Source organism: Nicotiana sylvestris, chromosome 7 (genome assembly GCF_000393655.2).
Source record: "Nicotiana sylvestris chromosome 7, ASM39365v2, whole genome shotgun sequence".
NCBI lineage: Eukaryota > Viridiplantae > Streptophyta > Magnoliopsida > Solanales > Solanaceae > Nicotiana > Nicotiana sylvestris.
Genome location: NC_091063.1, coordinates 165,660,824 through 165,677,420, shown reverse-complemented (window position 1 = coordinate 165,677,420; position 16,597 = coordinate 165,660,824). Strand labels below are relative to the sequence as shown.

Genomic DNA, 16,597 nt, shown 5'->3' with positions numbered 1-16,597 from the left:
GAACTATTTTAGAAAACATAGTGAAATATTGAGCAATTTGAAATGAACTAATGACTGTAACACATTTTAGAGATATTGGAGCTTTCTTGTATTAGAATTTTGAGGGTCCTTTTCAAAATTCAGCCCCAGTTTAGTAAATGATCATTCGACCATTTTGCGGGTGACGAAACTTGCTAGACCTTCTCCAGAGAGAATCCTTCTCAAAATTTTTGCCCCAGTTTCTTAACCAATTTCTGACTGTCTGGTATATGATGGCGTTGGCTAGACTTGCTCCGGAATTTTGAGGTTCCTCCTCAAAATTCTGCCCTAGTTTCTAGTGCTGGGGGACATGAAAATTTTATTCATATATGACCAAATCCACAGAGCTGCTTACATATCCCCTCTTAAACGGGAATCAGGTCAAGCGCAGTTCAATTACAACATATGGAGGAATGTAAACAATCTAAACATAGTATCTTTTGACAGCGTCTGAATGGATTGGTTTCGGCCAAACTTCTCCGTCCATTTCTGCAAGTATGAGTGCTCCTCCTGTTAGCACCCGGTGAACCATGTAAGGACCTTGCCAGTTGGGAGATAATTTCCCTTTGGCTTCATCTTGATGCGGGAAGATCTTCTTTAACACCAACTGTCTTTGTGTGAATTGCCTTGGTTTAACCTTTTTATTAAAAGCTTTGGACATTTTATTATGATAAATCTGACCGTGACATACTGCGTTCATTATCTTTCTGTCTATAAGTGCCAATTGCTCATAACGGCTCCTTATCCATTCTGCATCGCTGAGTTCAGCTTCATGTATGATTCTTAAAGAAGGAATCTCCACCTCGGCTGGAATGACAGCTTCGGTACCATAAACCAGTAAGTAGGGAGTTTCTCCAGTTGATGTGCGGACCATAGTGAGGTACCCCAATAGGGAAAAGGGTAGTTTCTCGTGCCATTGTTTGTGATTTTCTACTATTTTCCTTAGTATCTTCTTGATGTTCTTGTTAGCAGCTTCCACAGATCCATTCATCTGAGGCCTGTATGATGTAGAGGTTTTGTGCTTGATTTTGAAGGTTTCACAATTGGCTTTCATCAGGTCACTGTTGAGGTTGGCGGCATTATCAGTGATAATGGACTCAGAAACTCCGAATCAACAAACAATACGATCATTGACAAAGTACGCGACAACTATCTTGGTTAAAGCTTTGTAAGATACGTCCTCTACCCTTTTTTATGAAATAGTTGATGGCCACTAAATTAAACCGGTGCCTGTTTGAAGTAGTGGGTTTGATCAGACCAATGACATCCATTCCCTAGGCAGCAAAAGGACAGGGTGCACTTATTGCATTGAGCTCGTTTGGTGGTACCCTTATCATGTCTGCATGTACCTGGCACTGGTGGCATTTCTGTACGTACCAGATGCAATCCGTTTCCATAGTCATCCAAAAGTATCCACCCCTCAATATTTTATTGGCTAAGACAAAGCCATTCATATGTGGTCCACAAGTTCCGGCATGTACCTCCTCGAGCAGTCTAAAAGCCTCATTTGCATCAACACACCTTAACAACCCCTGATAGGGAGTTCTTCTATACAAGGTCCCTCCATTTTAGAAGAAGTGTTTGGATAGCCTCCGTAGAGTGCGTTTCTGAGTATGGTTTTCCTGCTCTAGATATTCTCCTCTCCCAAATATTCTTTGATGTCGTGGAACCAAGGTTTTCCATCCGTTTTTTATTCAGCATGAGCATAATAAGCTGGCTGGTTATGGATTTTCACCGTGATGGGATCGATGAAATTCTTGTCTAGATGTTGTATCATTGATGATAAAGTGGCTAGTGCATATGCGAACTCATTTTGAATTCTATGCACATGTTTGAATTCTATCTTTGTGAATCTCTTCATTAATTCCTACACATGATACAAGTACGACAGTATCTTGGTGTTCTTCATAGCCCATTCTCCTTGAACCTGATGTACCAGAAGATCCGAATCACCGATTACCAGCACTTCTTGTATATTCATATCGATGGCCTGATTGAGCCCCGTGATGCAAGCCTCATATTCTGCCATGTTGTTAGTGCATGGAAACCTAAGCTTCGTGGACACAGGGTAGTGTTGACCTGTTTCTGATACCAAAACTGCTCCAATGCCCACTCCTTTGAAGTTTGCAGCTCCATCAAAGAACATTCTCCAACTGCTGTAAGCTTCAGCAATGTCCTCTCCTACGAATGATACTTCTTCATCAAGAAAATACATTTTCAAGGGTTCGTATTGTCCTCCCACAAAATTTTCAGCAAGATGGTCTGCCAATGCTTGTCCTTTGACCGCCTTCTGAGTTACATAGACGATATCGAACTTGCTTAACAGTATCTTCCACTTGGCTAACTTCCCCGTTGGCATGGGCTTCTAAAATATGTACTTTAGAGGATCCATCTTGGATATGAGGTATGTGGTATAGGCATAGAAGTAATGCCTCAGTTTTTGAGCCGTCCAGGTTAAAGCACAACAGGTGCGTTCCAACAGAGAGTATCGTGCTTCATAAGGCATGAACTTCTTGCTCAAGTAGTTTATGGCTTGCTCCTTTCTTCCTTTCTCATCATGTTGTCCCACAATACATCCGAAGGCTCCATCTAATATGGACAGATAGAGTAGCAAAGGTCTCCCAGGTTCTGGTGGGATTAGGACTGGTGGTGTGGACAGGTATTCCTTGATTTTGTGAAAAGCCTTTTGACAATCTTCAGTCCAACTCGTTTCAGCAATTTTCCTCAACATTCTGAAGATGGGTTCACATATAAATATGGACTGTGCTATGAAATGACTGATATAGTTGAGACGTCATAGAAAGCTCATCACGTCCTTCTTGCTCTTTAGTGGTGGTAACTCTTAAATAACCTTAACAATGAATCCCAACAAATTTCCTGCAGGAACCCTGAATGCACATTTTGTAGGGTGCAATTTGAGATTGTACCTTCTTAGCCTATTAAAGAACGTTCTTAAATCTATTATGTGATTTGTGGCCCTCTTGGATTTGATGATAACGTCATCAACATACACATCTATTTCCTTATGTATCATGTCATGGAAGATGGTCGACATGGCTCTCATTTAAGTAGCCCCAGCATTCTTTAGACCAAATGGTATCATCTTGTAGCAGTACACCCCACATGGCGTGATAAAAGCTGTTTTCTTTGCATCTTCTTCATCCATCCAGATATGGTGATAACCCGCGAAGCAATCTACAAAGGATTGGAGTTCATGCTTGGCGCAATTGTTGATCAAGATATGTATGTTTGGCAGTGGAAAGTCGTCCTTGGGACTTGCTCTGTTTAAATCTCGATAGTCAACACATACTCTAAATTTCCCATCTTTCTTCGGAACAAGTACAATGTTGGCTAACCAGGTTAGGCACTCAACTACCCTGAGGACTTTGGCTTTGATCTTCTAAGTGACTTCCTCCATAATTTTCAGGCTCATATCTGGTTTAAACTTTCTGAGTTTCTGCTTTACTGGTGGACACATTGGATTGGTAGGTAACTGGTGAGCCACTATGGATGTGCTCAGGACGGTCATGTCATCATATGACCATGCAAAGATATCCTCATATTCCTTCACGAAATAAATGTATTCTTCTTTCTCTGACGGTGGTAGGTGAATGTTTATGCGAGTCTCATTGACGGTTTCGGGGTCTCCCAAATTGATTGTTTCAGTTTTGTCCAAGTTGGAATTAGGTTTGTTCTCAAAATTTTAAACTTCTCTGACAACTTCTATAGGTATTTCATCTTCTTCTTTTGAGTCACAATCTTTAAGTTACGTTGTCTCATCACATGTCACAGTCATCGGTTCATCAGGAAAAGTAATAATAACGCTATAGAAGAAAAATGTGAAAGAAAATAATGAATGATAAATAGCAATGCATTAATTAAATTTTAAAAATATCCAAAACAATTACGGCTCGATGACTAGAGCAATTATTTTGAAACAAAATGTGTCTTTTAAACAAAATTACTGAAAACATCTGAAATGCCTAGCATGGCTATAAAAATAAATTAGGCCAAATGCCAAGCTACCCTGGGACTCGGTGGGCTCGGGATAGTTTGGTGTTCCAATTCCTAAGAACAACTCCCTTCTCCAAAGTCTGAATGGTGAGGCCTTCTTCCTTCTCCTCCTCAATTATCGTACTGCAATCCATATCCTCGTCCTCTAAAAACAAATTCCTCAGCCCATCTAAAGCTTCTTCCTATGCAGCTCCCCATATTGTATCAACCTGGTGAAAAGTATGACCCAGATGTGGCATTGGTTGCTCGAGAGGGTAATAAGGACCACGCCATGGCAGCGACCAGTCATTGTACTCCTGCCAGGTGTATGGGTATCCCAACCCGAAATTTGTGCCATGACATTTCAACTGTATCGGCATGGTAATGCCCTGGAGTTTCTTCCCAAGCCCTTCTCCAGGTTCGTATCCAGACCATGCTAGTATGCTTTCTATTTTGTTACTCCACCATTTATCTTTCTCAACTGCATCGACATGTTCGATGTGGTTATAAGTTTCCCCTACTTGCCTTCTTCTATTCTCGATTACCGGGACTGGTGTAAATATGATCACCTCCTGATGGTTCCATTCGAACTTCACGACCTGGTGTAGTATGGAAGTCACAGCCCCAGCGACATGTATCCAAGGTCAGCCCAATAGAAGATTGTATGTAGCTGATATGTCAAGCACTTGGAATTCAACATTGAACCAAGTTGGCCCCATCTGCAGGCAAAGGTTAATCTCCCCAATTGTGGCCCTTTGAGACCCATCAAAGGCATTTACGTTCATACTTCCCGCTCGTATCTCGTGGAAATCATTGCCCAATCTTTTCAGAGTAGTCAACGGGCAAATGTTGAGGCTTGAATCCCCATCTATTAAGACCCTGGCAATGAATTTTTCTTCAAATTGTAATGTGATATGCAATGCTCGGTTATGACTTAATCCTTTAGGTGGTAATTCATCCTCGTGGAAGGTGATCTTATGACTCTCCAACACTTACCCTACAATGTTGGTCATTTCTCCGCAAGTGATATTGTTGGGCACACAAGCTTCATTTAACACTTTTATCAATGTATTCTTGTGCGCCTCCGAATTTTGTAATAGTGACAGGATGGAGATCTGGGCGGGGGTCTTGCTCAAATGATCAACGACGGAGTATTCCCCCACCTGTATTTTCCTCCAAAGATCATCCGGCTCTGTTTCAATGACAAGTTCTTGGTAAATCCTCCTTGCTTGATCATCCCAAATGTTTGGGTGTATAGATCCTTCCAGTTCTGGTCATTCCCTGTGCGACATCAAATTTTTCCATTTTTGCTTTTCCTTTTTGCCTATCTTCGGCAGCGTAGCCCCAAGGTATGGTGTTGGATCTGAAAGGAGGTGTGGTTGCTACTGTCACTTCGAAAGATGTGTCCACTTCTACCTCAAATGGAATAGTTGTGGCTGCGGGTGGAACTACCTCTACCTTAAATGGAACCGATGTGGTTACCTCAACTTTGACTGACGGCTTTATCTGTACCACAATAGGAGTGAGTGTGATTGCAGGTTTGAAGTCATTGCCTTCCTGAATAAGCCCGATTGACCCCTCAGGATCCCATTCTTCATCCATCTCTATCACATGGACCCCATCACCCCGATGATCCGGGAGAGGATTGTTTCGAATGTTGGGCGTAACTTCTTTCGCTTGTATGACCTTGTTATCAATCAATGTCTGGATTTTATCTTTCAATGTTTGGCGGCACTAGTCAATGGTGTGCCCCTTCATACCAGAATGGCATGCACAGGTCTTATTCGGGTTGATCCATTGAGATGAGTTCTCCATTGCCACGGCATGAATAGAGGTGACATAACCAGTGGCCTTCAATCTTTCGAACAGTTGGTCAATGGGTTTAGCAATAGCGTTGTATTGTCTGGGTGGCTTGCGGTCAAAATTAGGTTGGGGTTTCTAGTAATTTGGACAAGTTGGAGGTGAATGATAGTAGATTGGTTGTGTGTTATAAGTATGGTAGGCGGTGGCAGGTTGAGAATATCTGGGAGATGAGGGTTGGTATGTTGGTGGAGGTGTTTGGTATGTGTGTGGAGGTGATTAGTATGTGAACGGAGATTTTGGGCCTTCAGCTACCATTACTGCCCCCACTTCTTTCTTTTTTGATATTCCACCTTATTGTAATGCTTTGTTTGTGGCCTGCAGTGCCTTAAAATTTATCACCATCCCGCTTTTGATACCCTCTTCAATCCTTTTCCTGAGTTTGATGATATCGGATAACTTGTGATTCTCAATGACTATCAACCTTTCATAATAATGTGGGTCATATGCCCTGACAAAGAACTTGTTCATTTGTTCTTCTTCTAGTGATGGTCTGACCTTGGCTGCTTCCGACCTCCACCGACTAGCATATTCACGGAAAGTCTCAGTTGGCTTCTTCTTTAAGTTCTGGATGTAGAAGACATCCGGTGTATTCTCCGTATTGAACCTGAACCAATCCAGAAATTATGATGCCATGCTCACCCAATTGGCCTACCTTTAAGGGTTCTGGCTTATGTACCAGGACAGGGCATCTCCGGTAAGACTTCTCATGAAGAGCTTTATTCGGATCCTTTTATCTTTTCCAACCCCCACGAGCTTGTCACAGTAAGTTCTCAAATGAACCTTAGGATCACCTGTTCCGTCAAACATTTTGAATTTGGGAGGTTTGTAACCCTCTGGCAGTTCCACATCTTGTTGTATGCACAAATCCTCATAATTCAGATCTTATATCCATTTACCTCCTCGACACCCTGAACAAGACTTGTCAATTTCTTGAGTTCCTCAGCCATGTTCTTGATGAGTAGGTCCTTCTCTTCTAGTGTATAGGAGATTGGTTGAGTAGAGTGAGGTACAGTTTCTACGTATATAGGGTTGTTTTGGTGAGCACCAGGGATTTGGGTGTAGTGGTGGTCGTTGGTTGAGTTTTGAGGATCGGGAATAGGTTGTGGATTGTTCTGAGGGTTGTGGTAGGTAGATGTTTATGGGTACTGGATTGGTTGATGATGGTGTTGTGGTAAGTTTATATTGGTAAAGGATTGAGATTTTGAGGTGGAGTTGCATATTGATGTGGTGCAGGAGGATTTTGTGGATGCTGGTTTGGTGTATTTTGGGGAGGTGCTGGGTTTTTGGTATTTTGTTGGTTGATGTCGGGAACGTTCAGGGTGAGAGAGAGGTTTGCTAAGTTGCAGAACTGCTCAAGTTCTCCATGTAGCTCCAGTATCTTTTGTTCCAAACGCAAAACCAAGTCATTTGGTGCTGAAGTATTCCGACCGTCTGAAGTTTCTGTATTCTCAGCGTTTTCCTTTCGAACACCACTCAAGTAGTCCATCTTAGCTTTTCATATTACTTGGAGGAGGAGGAGGTGGAGGGCCTCTAGATCTGGTGTGATATACTGATGATGCCAGTATGTGCAAATCAATCCTAGGGGATGGTAATAATAATAAAAATAAAGAAAAACAAAAGGTAAACAAGTTAGTAAGGGTTCTGAAAAGTTTGCAGTATTTAAACATATATTTCTAGAATGTAAATTCGCATCCTAATTTAGGAGCCTCGTTGTACCCGAGGTAGGCCTAGCGACAAATAGATTTGAAGAAATGCAGTGCCAATAATTGCCTCATTTCATTAACGTAAAGATAGACGACCCAAAACGACACTAAACAAGATAAGTCACTAATGGTACTTGGTCTTATTACATTTGAAAAGCAAGTAAACCTAATCAATTTGGTCCCAGAAGGACCTTCTCCAAACTGGATGCTCTTGTCGGTCAGGTCCCCCTAGTTCGCGCAGGTTCAGCAGTAAGAATGCCCTTGCCAAATGTCCTCTTTTGCTTCCCTCAGCGTTCTGGAAATCGGTGACTTTCTTCTTCATTCTTCCTTCCAATTCCATCAGACTGCACTCCAGATATTCCAGCCTTTCGCTAGATTTAACAGCCATCTCTTTCCACTCATTGATCATTTCCGTATCGGCCTTATGTTGGTCCATATGCTCAGCTTCAGACTCGCGAATTCTTTTGCACAGTTTGTTATATTTCACCTGTGCTTTGGCAACTTCATCTATGACCCTATTTCTTGGACCAACCCTTGGCTTGAATATTCATGTTATGTTATCCTCTAACCATGACTGGTAAAAGTACACATGACCAACATGATATCGATCTAGCTCGATGGTATCCTTTTCCTCGATAATTTTCAAATGCCACATGTGCTGAGCTTCGCATTTGTATGGGACATCGTCATCTTGAAAATTCACCCTGTAGTGACTCATTTTAGCAACTCGCGGTATGACCTGCTTCCTGCCTGCCTATCTCATAACCCTGAGGAGAGCATAAGGGTATATGCCTCTTAATCCAATCAATACCAAGTGTGGAATATCCCTAGATCTGATGATGAACTCGTCGGTAGGGAACCACTCGAATATCCACTGAACCTGGTCCTCGGTCAAATTGTTGAAAAACTCCACCCATCCTACAACATCCTCCAGTTGAGCAAACCTGTCTGGGATATAGGTCATTCTCTTGGGATGGTGGAAGGCTATATGATTATTCCACGACCTTCGCAGAAATTCCTGACGGTATTGACCCTTTTGGAGATGTTCTAACAGCCAAACTTGCAACATCAAATTGCAACCCTCGAAGTATCTGAATCGCTTCTAACAATGCTCCAAGGCCCGGTACATATCTGCAATGATCATAAAGAAAATGGTATATGTCTGCCCCTCGATCCCGTCCATCAAAGTTTTGGCCACCGTGGCCAGCCTGGTATGGATTTTGTCCCCTTGGATCGGGAACACTAGCATACCCAAGAAACACACGATGAACACAAAGACCCTGCAGTGAATCCAACCCAAGGAGGTGATAGAGAATTCATCATCGAAAATATGGTAAGATCTGTTGTGACCGTATCGTTCATAGTGGAAGTGGAAGGGTATGTAGGAGTTTTTCAGTCACTCCAAGTCATCATTCTTCTTTAACCCCATCATCTTAAGAAATACCCTAATGGTGCGATATTCAGGTAACAATAGACCAAGGCTACCCCAAGGCAACCCAGCGAATCCCCCTATTTCTTCCAAGAGAGATATCATTTCTATGTTTCCAAAGTGGAACATAGCCCTTTCTTTGTCCCAGAACATGGTGGCAGCCTCGATCCACATTTTGTTTAGCTACAAGTCCAACAAAGAAGACAAATTTCCTAAGACCCTTTTCACATGATTTTGGTCACTTGACGAAACATCCCTCCACCAATCTAGCAAAAGTGATGGTATGTTACTGACCATGCCGAACCTGGGGACTTCATGCCTCATTTCTGCAAAACAAAATATGGTTAGGCCCTTTCCCCTTCCAGGTTCGTCTATTTGTACAACAATGATTAGCATATTGGCGCTTATTTCTCCAAAATTAATGCACACAATTGTGGTTGCATCCGTTAGGATTATGAAAAACCCGGCGGACTTTGGACGAGGCTTGTCTTAAAGGATTATTATGTGGATAACATATTAACCCGGCTAAATTTGACCATGATGCATGTGCAATTAATCAGAATAAGGTTTCTATAGAGTTCTAGACTGGTACCCTCAAGCGGACAACTTGAGGGGGAAAGGCACGGAACCGTCGACTACACCACTGATCGACTTGTTTTACCGTAAATACGCCTTTCCGAATTTAAAGGGTGATATATAGGAAGAGCGCAAACACTCATAAAGCGTTGCTATAGGATTGATTACGCACAAGTGGAATATGATGTTGAGCATGATTTATGCAGCAATAATAGCATGTTGTCACATATTTGAAAGTTAAAAAAATGATAAATGCGGTATTTAAATAATTGAAAGACAGTTAAGAAAGAAAACAAGGAGACAAGTAAGTTTTAGAAAATAAAGGAAATCATAAATGCATGAGAAATAAGCAATTAAATACAAGTAAGGAGGGAAGGAGAAAGGGTGAACATGTATTAGTAGAATAAAGCATGCTTAAGACTAATTCACAAAGACAAGTTCATTATGATAAGAGCCTAAAAATCCCCGTAAGAGTCGCCATGCTGTCGCGCCCCCTTTTTCCTCGCGGAGTCCGGGTTTCGACATTCATCGGAAACAACTCATTTCCTTTTGGGAATTTGGTATGGGATTTGAAAAGTCGGCACCTAACGGATTTAAGGTACGTTAGGGAACCTAAAGCAAATAACTCATAAAACCGGTTTGCATTACCAGAAATTGGGTAAGGGCTCGAAATAACCTTGAAGGGAAAGTGCTAGGCACCACTCAAGATCCACAACGGTGGGTCCCAGCCAAATTCGAATTAGGTGAATTAGTCTTATAAAATGATAAAGCAAATTAGACAAATGGATCTTTCATTTAAAACAAGGAGTAAAGGGGGTCCTAGGTTTTTTATCCTATAGGATCACTTCTGTGCAATACTTGGTAATCGTCCCCAAGTTGGGGTGCTACACATAGTATTAACGCACAGGTCATCATATCCTTTACTACCCAAATACCCTCCCTTAGTGGTTATATAAGCAATTCTAATTAAACGTACTCTATGCGTGCATAACCCGTCCCTTACTTATGATCCTGGAGGTTTTTAGGACTTCTAAATAAGGTGGATTTAGACCTTCCTATAGTGCTTAAAGGAGAAAAATCTAAGCGACAAGCAAAACACATAGGACTGTCAGATAAAGGGAACAGTTAAAGGCTCACATTTACCTCCACAAATAAGCAGGAAATTGCACGTCTTAAACAACAGTATTTCAGATACTTTAAAAGTCCTAGAGCAGGATATCTAGGTGAGCACAAAGTAGAACATATGTTGTGTTTTATTAAAGCGAGGCAGAAGGTACTTAATCAGTTGCATACTAATTTTAGGACATAACTAAATCTGGGCAATTCACGAGCATAGATTTTTAATCTTTAGATTTTAATCTTCCTACAGGCTTGCCTAGGCGTAGATCAGAGATGTCCTATGAACATGATATCTAATAGTTAATCAGAACTACAGTAAATAGTTTTAAGCAGGCAGTTTGGTTTATTAGGTCCTATATGCATGCTGTCTAAGTGTAGAAACTAATTTTAAACTTACGGTATCTAAATGCAAAAGTTAGTTTTTAAAACCTTATAGACATGGTATCTATGTGGAGAAAACTTATAGACATGGTATCTAAATGCGGAAGTTGGTTTTTAAAACCTTATAGACATGTTGTGTAAGTATAGAAAACTTATAGACATAGTATCTAAATGCAGAAGTTGGTTTTTAAAACCTTATAGACATGGTATCTAAATACACAAGTTGGTTTTTAAAACCTTATAGACATGGTATCTAGAATGCAGGACTGATTTTAAACCTTATAGGCATGGTATCTACCCTTTCCCAACAAAATATATATAAGAACCCTTCCCGATTTTACTAATATCCCCAATATCTTTTTACAAAGAAATTATTATTACAAACCAAACATAATGAATTGCAGAAGTGAAACTACTAGCACTATAGGGAGCCTGAACAGACCCAAACAGTAAACTTGGAAAACCAGGCCTTCAACCAAATATGCAGTATCCCAACAACCCATAGTGTCTAAGAGGGCATTTTAGTGCGTCAAAGTTCCCAAAGGCCTCAGGGACCCTGGCCAATGCTCACACCCAGACTCTCTTTAAAGAGAAATGGTCTTTGTGTAGTGTGGAAGGGTCAGCCCCAGTGTGTCATAGTTCGGAGGAGTCTCATGGACTCCTAAGTAGTGCTCACACTAGAGGGGCAAGATCCTAAATATTCTAAGAGTAGGAGTGGAAGGTAGTGCTTGAAAGTTTAGAAATAATTTTAACAAAATAGCTCAGAAGTAAAACAGTTCAGGAGTGAAAACATTTCAGGAGTATTAAAATAGTTAGAAGCATTCTGAAACAAAAGGTCACAGCAGAAACATAGCCAAAAAACAAAGGCCCATATGCCCCAGATTTAACAGAAGGATCTTAGCCCTGAACTCCATCAACCAACAACAGATATGATCAATTAGTTTAACAAGGTTTCTCATAGTCTTGATCCGTTAGCTATTACTAGGATAACATATAGGTATGTATTAATCATAGGACATCATGCTAGGATCAGACAATCATACAGAAAGCAAGCAGAGTTGAGAGCATAGAGACCATGACTTAATTAAGTTTGTTAAGGACGAATGCTTAGAACATGGCAAGTAGACATAGGTCAAATGGCATAAAGGCAGACATGTAGAAATGTTGAGAGCAGGAAAACACATAGGTGTAGTTTATAGAAGCAGGAATGCTGGCATGGTGGAAATAGAAACACTCTTGGTCTAATAGTATGTAAGTAGGCATAATGATTTAAGAGTATTAGCATGAAGCACATAAGTCTAGATAAAAATAGGTAGGCTAATAACAAAGAACATACTGATATAATAACATGAAAGTAAACATGCTGGGAATAGGAAGTACACAAGTTAAATCATACAGAGGTTTGAATGATTGTAAAGTGGAGGCATACCAGTTAAGAGTTTAGAATAGAAGAGTGAAGCAAACGAAATCCAAAGGTCTTGCCTTGGCTTCCAGCCGATTAGACAATGTAACAACAAAGAGTAGAAAATTGTGATAGAAGAAGAGAGCAAGAACTTTTTGTACTTTTCTATGTCTGCGTGTGTGTTTAAAGAAAAAGAGTGAGGCTTATATATCTTTGAGCAGAGTAAACAAATAAGGCAACGAAAATTAACGGAACATAAATAAATATGCAAATCAATTAACCAACCAGTTAGGGCTAAACTAATCAATTAATATCACTTAAATCATGGAGAATCTCATACGAAATCAGTCAGCAGGCATGATTGAAGTTAAATAAGGTAAGCAATAAATCTAAAGGCTATAGATTAGACTAATTAATCTAAATAAGGCAAGTAGTACCAGTTTAAATTTATAAATGAGGAAAATAGGAAAAATCATGGGGAAGTACTAATTTTAATAGGAAAATATGATTCGAACCCTAAATAAAATTAGTCAATCTATTTTGATTGACAGAGATAAACAATAACAAGAAAAATCAAAGCGGATGGTGAGACAAATGAACAAACAAAGGACTAGAACATAAGAGTAAAGATAACCAACTTCAAATACTTAGAAACTTTTAGAAAAGTTTTGCAGAAACAAGATGAAGTGGAACCCTAGTTACAGGAAACTTTAGGATCGATCAACAATAGGGAAAATAGAAGGAAAAATTGCATAGAAACTCGAAACCCTTTTAGATCTACAGAGATTTGACCAGCACATAATAAGGAAGCAAAAATCCTAATATAACAAGATACTAAAATCGATTAACAATAAAGAAAATAAGAGATTTTAAAAAGAAAACTATTGATAAACTTAGAATCACTCAAGGTCTACAAAGATCTGGACAGATTCGCGTTTAAAAAGGTTAGGGTTTTGAGAAAAAGGGGTGGGGTAAAGAAAATCTGGTTTTGAACCAAATATTTGAACCATAAACACAAGATAATAGCACTCACAAACGGAGATGACTGTAGGCAGACTCTTAAACGGTTTCGAACTAAATCTAGGTTGGATCTCTTCGAGATCCCTTCATGAAACAACAAAATCGAACAACCAGAAGAGGTAAGAGGCCGGTAGGAGCCTCAAATCACTAGGGAATCCCATGGAGCGGGTGAGAATAAAAAGGTTTGAGGGGGAATTTAGGTGGTGGCGCTAGGGTTAGGGTTAGTCTCAGAGAGAACCAGAGAAGAAGAGGGATTCAAGGGTAGTTAGGTGTGAAAAATCATTAGGGTTAGGGGGTCTTTTGAGTTAAAAAGGAAAGGGTGAATGGGGGTCATTGATCTCAGAGATCAATAGCCAAGATTAGAGAAGTTTGGGGCCGGGTAGATGTCTTTAGGTTTGGGCTGAGGTGATTTGGGCCTGGTTTTAATTAAATTGGATTTGGGAGGGGGGTCCGATTTTGGGTATAAATTAGGGGTTATTTGTTAAATACCCATTTTACTGAATAAAGTAATTTTAAAAATAGCTAATTAAATGATAAAAATGATTTCCATGCATTAAGGTGATTTAAAATATTTACTTAATATTATAAAAATAAGAAAAGTTATTTCTATGTGGATAATATAATTATGCATATGTATAGGCTATTATTGCAAAATATGCAATGAACACTTATATAAGCCTAAATGAAGAATTTAGATGATTAAATCATCATAAAGTAATATAACGGATGATTGTTGGATATTTATATAATAAAAATGCAGAAATATGTTGATTTAAGGCCTTTAAAATTATAGAAAAATCGTAGAAACATTTGTGCATGTATGCATAATATTTTGAAAGTATGCATGCATATTTTAAAATATATGAGAGAAAAATTGGGTATCAACAATCCCCACTTCTAAAATGTATACTCTCATCAAAGTCATACCAAATAGTAATGTTATTTACCTAGTCTTCTGAAATTGTCCATGTTGCCTAAGGACTCATGACCTCCCCTTCAACACTAAACCGTGATCTTACACATGCAAATCTCAATCCTACACAATACAGCACACATACTATGCCATCATATAAAAGATATGACAACTTCGAAATCCACTCCAAGTCACAAGCAACTACTCACTCAATTAGCCAAGAACTTTTCATTTGATTTCATCTGGAGAAAATCAGTATACATCACATGCTCCTCACGCCAGTAGAAAATATACATCTCAAACCGTCGTAGAAACCATAGAGAACTCTCCCAAGCCCATTTGCACATAACCAAACCATCAGAACGGAATCTCTCTAACTCAACCAAGCCACGCAAGCCACCAAAACCCAAGAGTACTGCCACAAAACACCTGTAGAAACTCACTACCTCATAAGGACCAAAAGAGCCAATCGCATCCATTACCATGACAATCCAACCTACTACCAAGCTATCCTATTTATCCTAGTTCCTTCTGAATTACCTTTAAATTGATACTTCTCATTGCCATAATACCACAATCCTAAACCAAGACTCACCACACGAGACCCTAGTATAAACCACACCGCCCTAAGCTCATAAGCCATTGAATGCTCTGTTAATCACCCCAAAAGTACCATAACCGAGATACCCACTCTGAAGAGACCTTCTGCGAATCTAAATCCATTACCTCCGCCATCCTGATACTGATATATAAAATCCATAATGATATAGAAACGCCACAAGTCCTGACATCCTCCAATATGAATCTCAGTTTCTACCCAAATACACATCCTGAAGATTCCCAATTGCCACGCTCAAATCTTGAATTCATTTGAACCATTCTTGGGAGTCTTCCACTCTGGTCAAATCTCAATTAGACTGACCAAACGGACCGAACGATTGGTGCCTCATTAGCACTCCAACACACAAGGAATTAACTCCACCTTAATGCAACCAAATATATTCCTGCTTCATATATATTACATCTTTCACCAATAACAACTCAAATCGTTCCGTGGTTCTCATATACTCATAAAGTTTACCCAGAATTTCCTTTACTCAAGTCATCCTCGATCTCACTCTCTGCAGAACATAACTCATTCACAAGTATACTTCAAACCGAAACCAATACAACACATAACCGTGAAATCAACTTATCAATAGCGGACTCCCCCACTTGGATCAAAGCCATATATCAAAACACACCATAACTCCCAATGCCCATACTTTATTACAGCCATAATATCACAGTGAGATTCAACTAAATCCTTCATAAGTTCATGCAACACAAACCATATAATACCTCAAATCATTTGCAAATCTCGTATTCATCCCTGTAACAATCAAGCTCACTCTCATAAGTGATCTAAACTCAAATTGCAACACATATTTCACTGGTAAAAGAGAACTCCCAACAAACAATCAAAGGGATCACACAAACCTTAGGATACCCCACAGGAGATAGCCCACCTGCTTTGCCTCAAAACGACCTCTCTCTATACCCTTCCATGGTCATAAACATTATGCAATTACTTAATCTTCCTGAGTCTGAACTCATATAGCGACATGAAATCTACTTCACTCCTCAACTAATCAACATGAAAATACCCTTCAACACACCCATAACTCGGGACTATACATTAAATCAAGATAGAAATCAAGCACCAAATAGTTCTTTATACACTCCAAGCAAACCCTTCTCGTCACATTCAACCATACGAACGCATCTCGCAGTGACATCATACTCATCATGTAGCCATCTAGACATAAATTCTACGAATAGGGACACTGCCGAACATATACCTCCAAAAGAACGTGCTCACATAATCAACACCTCCGTGCTCAAACCACAGTCAAAACCCGGTCTCAATTCCTCCAAACTGGCCCATCATCAGCATACCAAAATTACATCTCGCACCTCTTCGATAAAATCACAAGCAATCAATATACAGTTTATACCGAGCGCTCACATGCGCATACGAATGCGTGGAAGGAATTCAAAGAGTCACGCTTTAAGCTGATGAATGGCGCACGATAAGGAAAGATGGATGGGAAGTATATCCTAAATGTCATGTAGCCTCTCGAAGATAGATATGGACGTCATCATACTGATCCGCAAGACTCTACTAGACACTTGTTCAT

At 39.9% G+C, this 16,597-nt stretch overlaps 1 protein-coding gene across 1 annotated transcript; it reads right to left on the bottom strand.

Moving 5' to 3' along the window:
• Positions 1-442: 442 nt before the first annotated feature.
• Positions 443-2,377, bottom strand: LOC138874082 (uncharacterized). The gene is made up of 2 exons (XM_070152588.1): positions 1,905-2,377; positions 443-1,079 (listed from the first exon to the last, which is right to left on the bottom strand). Exons 1-2 carry the CDS (start codon positions 2,375-2,377, stop codon positions 443-445), a joined length of 1,110 nt encoding a protein of 369 aa, XP_070008689.1.
• Positions 2,378-16,597: the final 14,220 nt, after the last annotated feature.